Source organism: Eufriesea mexicana, unplaced genomic scaffold (assembly GCF_001483705.2).
Source record: "Eufriesea mexicana isolate 0111107269 unplaced genomic scaffold, ASM148370v2 scaffold4744748266, whole genome shotgun sequence".
Classification (NCBI taxonomy): domain Eukaryota; kingdom Metazoa; phylum Arthropoda; class Insecta; order Hymenoptera; family Apidae; genus Eufriesea; species Eufriesea mexicana.
Genome location: NW_016907956.1, coordinates 10,834 through 22,581, shown reverse-complemented (window position 1 = coordinate 22,581; position 11,748 = coordinate 10,834). Strand labels below are relative to the sequence as shown.

The following is an 11,748-nucleotide window of genomic DNA, read 5'->3' as shown; positions in this document are numbered from 1 at the left end:
ATCGAGGCTCGCGCGCGCCGTGCCGTGCCGTGCCGTGCCGTGCCGCGCCGTGCCGTGCCGTGCCGTGCTGTGCCTGCTGTGCCTGCTGTGCCTACTGCTCCGCTGTGCCTGCTACTCTCTGCGTAGCCGTTCGCTTTCTCGCCGCGACGCGGCCGCCGCCAAGCGCCGCGTAGCGCCCGCGTTGCGCGCGATCCTTGCACGCGCGAGATAATACGGCAAAGTCTCGCGCCGCGAGGTGTTTTCTGCCGCGACCGTCGCGACCGTCGCGACCGCTGTGCCAGCGACGTCGTCGAGACGCGGAGCCACCGCGTTGATCGTCGTTCGCGACCTAGCGCAACGCAAGAGGATCATCCCCCCTACCCGGTGTGTCGTCGTTTCTTCGATCGATCGAGGTACGTTCGTATCGTCCACGCGACGCTCGATCGATCCCTAACCGATCTCGATCGTCGAAAAATCTCACCGAGAAAAAGTACTCCGCGACACACCATCACCACCACCACCACCCCCTTTATCGTCCGGAACGTTTCGCTTCGTTGAATAGGAAAAAGAACGCAGACTGCTCTCCTTCTACTCGTTTCACGCTCAGCGTCCACTGCCGGCACGAAATTTAAACGGTCGTTCGAGTTAATGGAAGAAAGTGAACTCCGAACGATATTACGCCGCTGAAAACGTAAGGAGAAGCCGTGGAAAGTCGCGCCTCTGCTCTTCCTCGTAACTCTTTCCTTATCTTTCCTTATGGATACGACGATTCCTTCGCCGAAATCTCTAGGACGAGAACGAGACGCGATTCGCGCGTGGAGGAACCGAAAAGTTTAATCGGCGACCAGACGAGACGACGACGGGATGACGAAACGAGAAAGGATGGTCGCGAGATAGAATGGCGCGAGCCGACAGGGAACGAGAGCCGGCCGGTCGGTGACCCAATTCGGGCGGCGGGCTTTTTCCAACGGCGCGAAAGTTGAACGTGACCGGGGAAACTTTTCGTGGTCGTGGCAATCGAGCCGCCGCGCCTCCTCGCATTTCAGATCCAGACGACCACGGTGGTGCCCCGCGTTCCTTCACCCTCGCTGCCCCCGAAATCGCGCTTAAACTTTCACGCGCCCTTCTTTCTTCCTCCCTCCCTCCTGCTCTTATGCTCCCTTCGTCTTTCCTCTATTTTTCTTTTTTCCCCGTTCGACAACGAAGAGACTTCCCCCTTTACCGATTTTTCCGGTTCACGCGAGAAAATACAAATCCGGTAACGGGAACAGGTGTCGAGGGTTAATAATCGGTGGAACCGCCAGTTTGATCGATCGATAACGATGACCGATTTTCGTCTTTGCGGTCTCGTCGGTGTTTTACAAAGTAGAAAGTAAGTTCAGACTCCGACGCTCGTTAACTCGAAAACTAGAGTTCCGACTTCCGCGCGCGCTCTCTTGCTCGAGATTACGTCCTACATCCTTCGGTCGTCGTCCGACGTACTCGAGAATACTCGAACCGAGTTTCGTTCGCGCAAACTTTTTCTCCGAGGGAGCCGTCTCGACGAAGATCGCCACGCGGATCTAGATCGTCTTTGTATCGATTATCCGCTATCGCGGGTAGACGAAGAACGGATAATAGTCGAGTCGTGTACGCCGTTCCAACAGAGGGGATTCTCCATTTCTTTCATTTTCTCGCTTAATTTTCCTTAAACAATGTCCGCGAAATCCGGCGGTGACGACGATCGAACGGAACGGAACGGAACGGAACGTTTTCGCGTATCGATGACGGAAATCCGCGCGTGCTCGAGTTTGCGGAAAAATTTGACGAACTCCGCGCGATTTCTCTCGACAGCCATCGAGCGCGAAAAAATATCAGGAACGGAAGAAAAAGGAAGAAAACAACGACGACGACGACGACGACGACGAAGAAGTATTCAGCGTGGAAGAGTATCGTAGCAGTGACCTGCGAAAAGATTGGGGAAGCCGGCTAAGTGCGTGAGTGGGACAGGGATGCAAGCTTGACGGTTGTCGATGTTGGTGCAAGTGGGAAAGGAGGTGGCGGAGGTTGGGGTTGGTAGTGGTGGGAACTATAATGAGTGGCGGCTGTGTCGGGCGAAGGGTAGAGGACGAGGATGAGGGCGGTGTGCTCGAGGGTGTGGGTAAGAGCGAGGGTGAGGGTGAAGCGGAGCGAGAATGAGCCAGAAGAGCAGAGTGAGAGAGAGAGGGAGAAGGGGAGAGAGAGAGAGAGAACGAGTGGTGGAAGGGAGAGAGAGAGAGAGAGAGAGAGGCGGAGTGGCAGGATTGGAAGGAGATGGGAAGGAGGGATAGAGGAAGGAAAGGAGAGGGAAGGTAGATAGGGTAAAACGAGATGGGCGAAGGGTACAGGTGGCGAAGGAGGGTTGGCCGGTGAGTGTGGGAAAGCGTGTAGCCTCTGCCTCCTCCCTTTTCCACCCACCCACCACCCACCTTCCACCCACCGGCCACCCTTTTGCCAGCTTGCTGCTCGGTCCAAAGGGGTGGCAGGAGGGGCCAGAGGGGCAGGAAAAAGGGAACTAGAGCTGGCCGACGGGGGGGCAGGAGGGCGATGGAGAGAGGGGGGAGGGAGGGGGAGGAGGGAATAGCAGGGAAGGGGTTGTCGCACGCCTATCCGCTCGATAGCAGCTTTCAGTCCGTGCACGTTTACTACCCCCTAGAATTTTGTGCCCTATCTTTTGCGAAACTCCCTGGTCTCGGAAAGATTCGTTCGGTACACGGTACCACCACCGCGGCCCATCTTCCACCCTAGACGATTCGCGAGATTTCGTCCCTCGCGATCGAAACGGCCACCGTTCCACCGATCATTCGCCACACGTTCGACGACGACGATCGTTACGCGCCAACGAAATCCCGCGGTTACCGGTTCCCCTCTAACCAGCCACGCGATCGATCTCTCGATCGGCTTCCGATCATTCCGCCGGAAACGGGAAAAAAGTGGAAAAGGTGGAAAAAGAGATAAGATAGAGGAATGAGAAAAAGCAAAAGCAAAAGCAAAAGCAAAAGAAAAAGAAAAAGAAAAAGACACGCGACGAAGAACACTGGCCACGTACGTCTCGTGCCTGAAGCCTGTTTCGCGAGATCGTAGAAAAACGTCACGGCTCCGGAATTCTTACGAGGATGTCATTAAACGCGTCTACGGTTATACGTGCTTGTTCGCAAATTGTGGCAGTTGGATGGGTCCGGGTACCGAACGATAGAAAAGAGAGCATCGCGGTACACTCGGCGCTTTTCCTAGGTCTCCGTGAACGGGTCTTCGTCCTGGAAAACCCTGAAAATTGATTTTCCAGGCGCGGTCTCCCGCGGTACCCACGCACAGGTCTGTTTCTCTCTCTCTCTCTCTCTCTCTCTCACTCTCTCTCTCTCTCTCCCCTTTCTCTCGGTTGCATCGATTTTCACCTGACTCTCCTCGCATCCCCTGCAGCGAACTCGAACCAGCCGTTCATTCAGAATCCGAGGAAAAGAAGGAAAAATCTGGGTCAACGAAATTTTCGAGAATCCCGAAAGGACGCGCGATACCGCGAAACCGAACGCTCGATCCCGATCGTATCGCGCGATTTTTCCATTCGAATCGTTAGAATCCTCGATTCCTCCACCAGAAGGTAACTTCCTTTCCCGGAAGAACGCTCGTCGTTGGATAACCGAAATTACCCGAGACGCGTAAAACTACGCGCGAAACGCGAAATTCCCCTCGCCGATCCGGAGACGAGACAAGTTGGACGCGAATGGACGCGAATGGACGCGAACGACGATAGCACGGTGAAAATATCGCGGAAACGCGACTGCACCGAGGAGTAAACGCGACGCGGAATGTCCTGTTGCTCTCGAACGTTTCGGAAAGTCGGCAAAACGAGTTAAGTCGGTCAAACGGGAGAAAACCGAAACTTTTTCGACTTTGAAAGTTTCGAGGGCCGAGATAAATTTACGGATGCCTGGGAAATCGGTAAACTCGAGTTTGCTCCCGTTTTAAGATTACGCACGGCAAATTCTTTTTCGCCCCCTCCCATCGGCCATCCTTCTCTCCACCGGGGTTAAACGCGTTCGCGCCACCATTCTACGTCGTTTACGCCGCGTTCGATCGTCGATTCGATCGCGCCTGTATCCGTGCAAGAGAAAAACAGAGGGGAGAGAAAAGAAAAAGAAGAAGAAAAGAAAAACGATAAAAGTTTCGTAAGAGCGATAAGACGAGATAAGGCAAGGTAGGGCAAAGCAAAGCAAAGCAAAGCAAAGCGAAACGAAGGTAAGATAAGGTAAGGTAAGGTAAGGTAAGGTAAGGTAACGAGCGACGCGGAGAGGTCGAGGAAAGTCAAGTTGGGTTAGGTTAGCGGTGCGAAAGAGAAGGGGAAGGGTGGCATTTCGCTTCGATAAAGTTTGTTCGATCGGTCGTTAGTCCTGTTCGAAGGGACCAACAGGCTTGCCGCGCGCTTGTCGGATCCACGTGTATAGGTGTAATGGCCGCGGTGAACCGAGCCAAGAGTTTTTCTAAATCGAGAAAAAGAGTTTACCTTTCGCTCCCTTCGTCTCCCTTCGTCTGCCTTCGTTTTCCCTGCGTGTCGAGTTTAACAGCTAACGGACGAGTTGTCGGGTTGACGGAAAGCGCGCTGCAGCTATGGCTACGGCTACGGCTATGGCTACGACTACGACTACGGCGGCGCTACGGTAACGGCAATGGCCACGGCAGACGAGCGTTTAACTTTGTTCCGAAGTTCTCCAAGGTCGTGTGGTGTGCGGCTGTAGGTCGGTGGTGCGAGAGGAGGCGAGACTGGGAGGACAAGAGGGAGAGAATTTCCGAGGCCGCGTCATAAATCTCTATCTGCCGCTGCTAGGGGTAAACGCTCGCGGGATATACTTCGGCGACGTCTGTAATTTCGCGCCATCGGACCTTTCTCTCGCTCGCGCTCGTCCACTCGCCTCTCCCACCTTCCGTCTCTCTGCCATCTTTATTTTTCTACCCGTCTCACCTTCCCGTTTACTCTCAACCCCGCTCACTCTCTCTCTTTTCATCCTAGAGCGTACTCGTAACACGCTCGTTCCGCGAAAGAACTTTATAACGCGATTTGCGTCCCGCGACTTTTCCCCGTTTCATCGACGCGGACATCGAAGCGCGATCCGATCCGTGGAATCGCCATTCGAGCGCGTAATCGTACGACTAGGCGTCTCTCGCTAAACAAATTTCCCGCGTGCTTGCGATGGAAGAAAACGATTTATGGCGAAACTTTCGAGAGGGAGAATAAAAAGAGCTTAGCCAGGCCTGACCCAGACCTATTTAATCCGTCAAGTCCGTTGAACGGACGCTTCGCGACACCTGCTGCTGGCATCGCTATCGCATCCACTGCCACGCACTCGCTGCTACCGATCACACGTGGTCGTGGTAGATTTTCGAAAAATCCAACGATCGTAGATTGAAATGGCAAATGGTCTCGCTTCGTTCGCGGAATTCGTCTCCCCGACGTGGAATAAACCGACGTGCAATTAAGGCGGCGGGGAGCGAAGGAACGATTTAACCTTGTGTACTATGCGGCCGCGTATCGTCGAGGGTGCTTTTTATTTCGTTTCGTTCGCAACGCGGGGCAATTTATCGTCTCGAGTTTACGGAACCCAAGTATGAACTTCCAGACAGTTTGTCGACGATGTTTGACCCAGACCCATTGAAATTCTCCCCTCTCCTTGCCCCGGCCGTGTAAATGTCGGTCGAACTTAACGACGCGAAGGTGCCCTCGGTGCCGCGGTTCCAGCGAATACCGGAAAACGGATCTTTCTTATACCACTAACTCTTATGCCACTAACCGAACCACCGCGACTTCTTTTCCAGGGAAGTGTTTGCACTTGAGCGGATTGACACCCGAACCTTTGACGGCGGATGACGACTACAAGCTCTTGCGCTTTGGTATCGGTTTCACGAATATGGTGGCTCGCGCCACTAAAGGCAGTGCCGATTTAACGAGGAAAGAAATCAAAGAAGGTCAGTATACACCGGAGGAGGCGAAGATAAAAGCGATCTCACGCCGCACCGACACCACGATCGTTCGTCGCGGCTCGTGCGTCTGTATGCGCGCGTATACCCATGGATCGAGATCGTGGTTCGCGCGTGAATCGTAGTGGAAGCAGAATTTCGACGAGATAGCGTTCCCTGATACGTATATACATACTCGCGCAAACGTCTCGTTCGTCGTGGTAGTAAAATAAAACGGGGGGGACAGACTTATTACCAAGCTCGACGCTTTGCGTAGCAGATGGACGACAATGACAACGACGACCACGACGAGGACGAAGTATCCCCAACGCGTGTAAAAATTTGAAGCGTATCGCGCACACATGGGCGACAAAAACCCCGGGACCGTTTTAGACCGGGACAAACGCATCGGAACGTGTAGGCACACTGCTGGGTCGTCGGTGGATCGCAGGCAGCGTCCGATCGGGTATAGTTTTCGACGCGCGTCGCGTACGATCCGACACTCTTGGTATTCGTCCGATTCGCGTGCATCGATTTTTTTTTTCCCCCTCGTGGACGAAAACATCATCGCGGAGCGAACTCGACTCGATACCCGAAATCACTCCGAGTATCGGTCGGAGGTACAAAGTTGGACAGGCAGGAAATTTGTATCGCCGTTTATACGCGTATTTGCCTGTCTGCTTATCCGAATCGTCGAATACGCGCGCTTTACGTAAATCTTTTTTCTTCCTTCTTTTCCCTCCACTCGAGATAGGTATAACGCGTTTCGATCGTTCGAAGCGAGCACGCAAGATTGCGTTCGCTTTGCGTTCCTCGCGTAAAGAAAGCAGACGCGATGGTCTCGTTGAAAGTGGAAAATTTCGTTAGGCCGATAACGATTCGGCGGAAAGAATCGTTGCCTCGTTAAAACGCGATTATGCACCGACGTACGTACACCGTTCCCTGCTGGCCTAAAAAACGAGGATACCACAACGCAACGAAATTATTCGCTTAACACGGCCAACGAAGCGGTTTTCAAACACGCGTGTATCGTTCTTTCGCCCGAACGGCTTTCGCGTTAAGCTTTCGCGTTAAGCTTTCGCGGATTCCGCGCGTGCAGATTTTCCGCAAATCCGCTTCTTCGCGAAGCGAATACTCGCACGGAAAATTACCGCGTACACACCTCGCCACAACCCGATCGAACACGGTTTAAAACCGGTGAGAACCGAACGAAAAACGCGAGACGATGTGAGGCGAAAAGGCTACGAAGAAGGCGTAATAACGCGCGATACGCGTTACGCGTGCACGAAAATGCGAGAAAAAGAAAAAAGAAAAAAGAAAAAAGAAAAGAGACGGGAGGAAAAAAAAGTTGGTTTACTTACCGTCTCTGGATGGCTGCCAGCGACAACAAGTCCGCGTGCCACGCGAGTTTCACGATTCACGATCTATCGAACGTGGCGCGATCACCGAACCGCGTTTATCGCTTATCGTTAATCGGCAGAAAAGCCGATCGTCGTTTCGCGTGCGAACAAGCGTGGAAAAAAACGAACGACGATCGAGGAGAGAATGTTGCGCGATCGGCTTTAACGCGTTGGGTTCAGCCGGTTCTCTTCGCGATCGTCGTCGCGAGAAGACTGGCGGCACGCGGTATCAGTGTTGCCAACCGAAAGCGACGAAATTCTCTCGACTGTGGCGAGTACGACGACGACGACGACGACGACACGACACGACACGACACGACGCTTCTCGAGCGAGCAACGAACGGGGACGATCGGGCCGGGCCGGGCCGGGACGAGACGGGACGGGACGGAACGGAACAGCGTACGCGAGCGGATACTCGGAAAGATAGGCGAAACGAGTTTTCGAACGTTGTTGTCGAACGATCTAGAATTCGTTGCCGCGTTACCTTTGCCGATCCCCATCGGCCACACGAAACTTCTCCTAAATTTCTTTTCTCTCTTTCTCTGTTTCTTATAGGCAGTCACATTCTATTGGAGAAATTACGAAAATACAAGCCGAAGATCGCCGTGTTTAACGGCAAACTGATATACGAGGTATTCTCCGGGAAGAAGGAGTTCGGATTCGGTAGACAACCAAACCTGGTGGAGGGTACGAACACGGTAAGAGAAGATATCGAAATACGTGTACTCGCGCGTACATACGGTAGAGATTTCGTAGGATAGGAATAAAGTTTTCTCCGGCTATAACGATGGACAAATTTTGCAGTACATGTGGGTAATGCCATCGAGTAGCGCGAGGTGCGCGCAACTACCGCGGGCGGCGGACAAGGTGCCATATTACGCGGCGCTGAAGAAGTTTCGCGATTACTTGAACGGCACGATCTCCCATCTGGACGAGTCCGACATAGTGTTCGCGGACTCGAAGCTGAAGAAGAAGGAACAGGAGGCGATCGAGGATAAGAAGCCGGCGTTTTGCGAGGAGCTGACGAACGAGGGAGACAGCAGGATCGCGGAGGTGAACGGGACCGGGATCAAGCAGGAGTCGAATTCTCAGATACCCGGGAAGAAAAAGAGGGGCAGGCCGAAGAAGATCAAAAATCCGGAGGATCAACCGCCACCCGATCCCGAGAAATTAGACGCGAACGGCGAGGTGATAAAGAAACGACGCGGACGACCGAAGAAGATTCATCAACAGCAGAAGCAACAGGAACGAGAGATCAGAGAACGGGAACAGCAGCAGCAGCAGCAGCAACAGCAACAGCAGCATCAAAGCATGGCTCATCTCGGAGACGCTTACGGGAGCGTGGTACCGAATTGTTTCTCACCGCCCAAGACGTTCGCGCACATGGCCCCGTATCCGCAACCGATCAACGATTCCGGATTCTACGGGCAAGGCATCAACGACAGCCCTTACAGCATAAACGCGAAACAGAGCCCGGTACACTTGCAGCATTACAGCCAAAGCCCGAAATCCATGTCGCTCTCGTTTACTCATTCCGATCTGTCCTCGGAGATCAATACCGCGATCTCTTCGGAGAACAATCTCGAACCGTCGCCGTTGACATCGCCGAGCGTCGAGCATCCGGACTTTGAACCGCCCACCAGTATCTCTCAGCAAAATATGAACAACGATCATCGCCAGTACAATCCGGCCGGAAACGGCGAGAACACGGGTCATCACGGTAGCCCGGGAACGCCGTCTCATCCCAGTTACACCAGTTACATGGGTTACCACGAGCAAACCTCCGAGCCCCATAATCCTCATCCCCATCAGACCACGCCGACACCGTTGAGCCAAACTACCGACGAACATTCGCATCATTCCCATCCGACTCCTCCGCACACGCATCCCCACACGCCTACTCACGCCTCCATGTCGCCTCACCACCATCCGCACGAACAGTACGCCATGAAACGGAACACCGGACAGGACGTAGCCTCGAAGAGTCTCAGCGACCTGGAATCTCTAGTCGATCAGATACCGAGTATAGCCGACGGCGGTAGTCAACGTCTTCAGCACTCGCATCCCGGCATCACCGACGATGGAACACTCGCGGAGAAAATGGAAGCGCATCATCAGTCTTACCTGTCAGGATTTTCCGCAATGTCCAATGCCGGCATGTCCAATTACAGTCCTCCCTTGGCGCCCGCCGGTGCCATCTATCCGACCTCGTTGCACCATTCTCCCAACGACGGTTACGCTTCTCTCTACGGCATGAACGGACGGCAGCATCAAGACTCGCAGCAGCAACAGCAGCAGCAGCAGCAACAGCATCAACAGCAACAGCAGCAGCAACAACAGCAGCAGCAGCAACAGCAGCAACAACAGCAGCATAGTAAATCTTATACCGTCGAAAATCTAGCGTCTAGCAATTACACGCCGAGCATGAACCACGGACATCCCGGTAACACCTATCCGAATATAATCCCAGGACCTCATTATCCCGTGCCGATGGGATCGACGAACGGGTACCTTTTCGGTGGCCTTGAGTCAAGCTTGATGCAACGCACCTACGGGATGAGCGGTATGAGCGGTATGGGGGGAATGCACCCATCCCTCGGCCATATGGCCAATCCTTATTCCTACAATGGTTCGTACTCTAGTTCCTTCGACGCCTATCCGGCCCCGCCGGCAGGGATTCACGCGCCCAGCGCCAATTATCCCGGCGGTTACGCGAGCGTTGGTAGCGCGACGCCAGGTACTTCTACACCACCGTCTTACCTCCCTTCCCATCACAGGCCGTCGGTCGACCTCGCTTACGACGGTGTATGATAATCGATGTAAAGCTATTCCACGTACACACATACGCGCATATACGCACGCTCGCACTCGCTCACACTTTGTCACACAAATTCGCACACACCACTCGCACTCGCCTCTACACTGGCACACGTGCGCGTGTGCGCGTCGACACAAACACACAGACATACACGAACACCCACGCGCGAACACGCACACACGCAGTTACCGACAAACACGAACCAACGGACGAACAAATGGACGAATGGACGGACGGACGGACGGACGGACGGATGGACGGATGGACGGATGGACGGATGGACGGACGGACGGACGGACGGACGGATAAAAAGACAAACAAGCAGACGATTCGAGCGCTACGTTTATCTTTTCTACGTATTTTTACACGTTTTAGGATCCACGCGCCGGAACGATCGTCTCTTTCTGGCGCCATTTGCTACTGCAATTTGCGCGCGCGTTTTCTTCCTCTTTCTCCTTTCACCGGTTTCTCCGTCGCTTCTTTCGCTTTCCTCGTCCTCGCGCACCACTCTCACCTGCAATCTCCCGCGGGATCCTCCCTTCCGATTTTCCCTGCTTTTTCTTCCCTCGTCCGTCTCGATTAACGATTATGCCGCGAGTAGGAACGAGCGCAGCGAGATGCGCCGCTGCACCAAAGGAAAACGCGTGGAAAGGGAAAAGAAAAAAGGATAAACAGGGCGAAAGGGGAAAGGACCGTTTGTCGCACGCGCTACGCAATCAGGCTGTCGCATTATGTAAACGCGTTAATAGGGTTTCGAAAGTGGCGTGCTCGTCGAGATGCTATTCGTCTGTTTTTCCGCAGTGATCGCGCGCATCGACCGTCGATAATGGGAGAAGTCGAATGTTCGAGTTTCGCTCTTTTCCACCGATTTTTGCAACGTTACTGTTACGCTTTCGTTATTGTTGAGGGAAAAAAAAAAAACAAAAAATTATTCCGCCTGTTTCGCTTAACCGGCGAGCATACGCGAGCATCTGTTGCTGTTTCAACGAATCGGTACATGCATTTTTCACCGAACGTCACTCGTTACTACTTTGAAAATTTCCCGCATACGCGTACCGTATAGTTCTTGTTATTTTATCCTTTTTCCGTTTCTTGCGTTGTACGAGAGAGAGAGAGAGAGAGAGAGAGAGAGAGAGAGAGAGAGAGAGAGAGAGAGGGGGGAGAAGGGTAGTTGGTTAGTTTGTACGCGACGAATCGTTTACATCACGTTATTAGCTGTAATCGATATAACCACGAGTGAGATTGCTATTCGATAAGCGGTAGCGTTCGACTTTTGTCCGAGTTGAAACGAGCATTTTTTACGAGCCAATGGACAAAATATATCCGAATTAGTGGAATATGTGTATGCACGCGTTCGCGTTGAAAGATTGACCGGTAATCGTAGCGATACGCTAATCGCGAAAATGTAATTACGAAAGTTCGTCGGTACGCCGAGTAGAGAGTAAGTACGTTGTTTCTCCATGGTATTCCGTAAAGATATTCCGTAAAGATATTCCGCAAAAATATTCCGTAAAAATTTGGAAATATTTTCAGTTGCTCGTGTAACGAACGCGACGACGTAGATACGCGGCTGTCGCGTCGTG

At 53.1% G+C, this 11,748-nt stretch overlaps 1 protein-coding gene across 1 annotated transcript in view; it reads left to right on the top strand.

Annotated features, from left to right (window-relative positions):
* The window catches only part of Tdg (Thymine DNA glycosylase), a 37,717-nt gene extending 26,394 nt beyond the window's left edge, over nt 1-11,323 (top strand). The window contains exons 7-9 of the mRNA XM_017899889.1: nt 5,806-5,955; nt 7,903-8,045; nt 8,152-11,323. Coding sequence (XP_017755378.1) covers nt 5,806-5,955; nt 7,903-8,045; nt 8,152-10,158 — 2,300 coding nt within the window. The 3' untranslated portion in view covers nt 10,159-11,323. The remainder of the gene's footprint in view (nt 1-5,805; nt 5,956-7,902; nt 8,046-8,151) is intronic.
* The last annotated feature ends 425 nt before the right edge of the window (nt 11,324-11,748 follow it).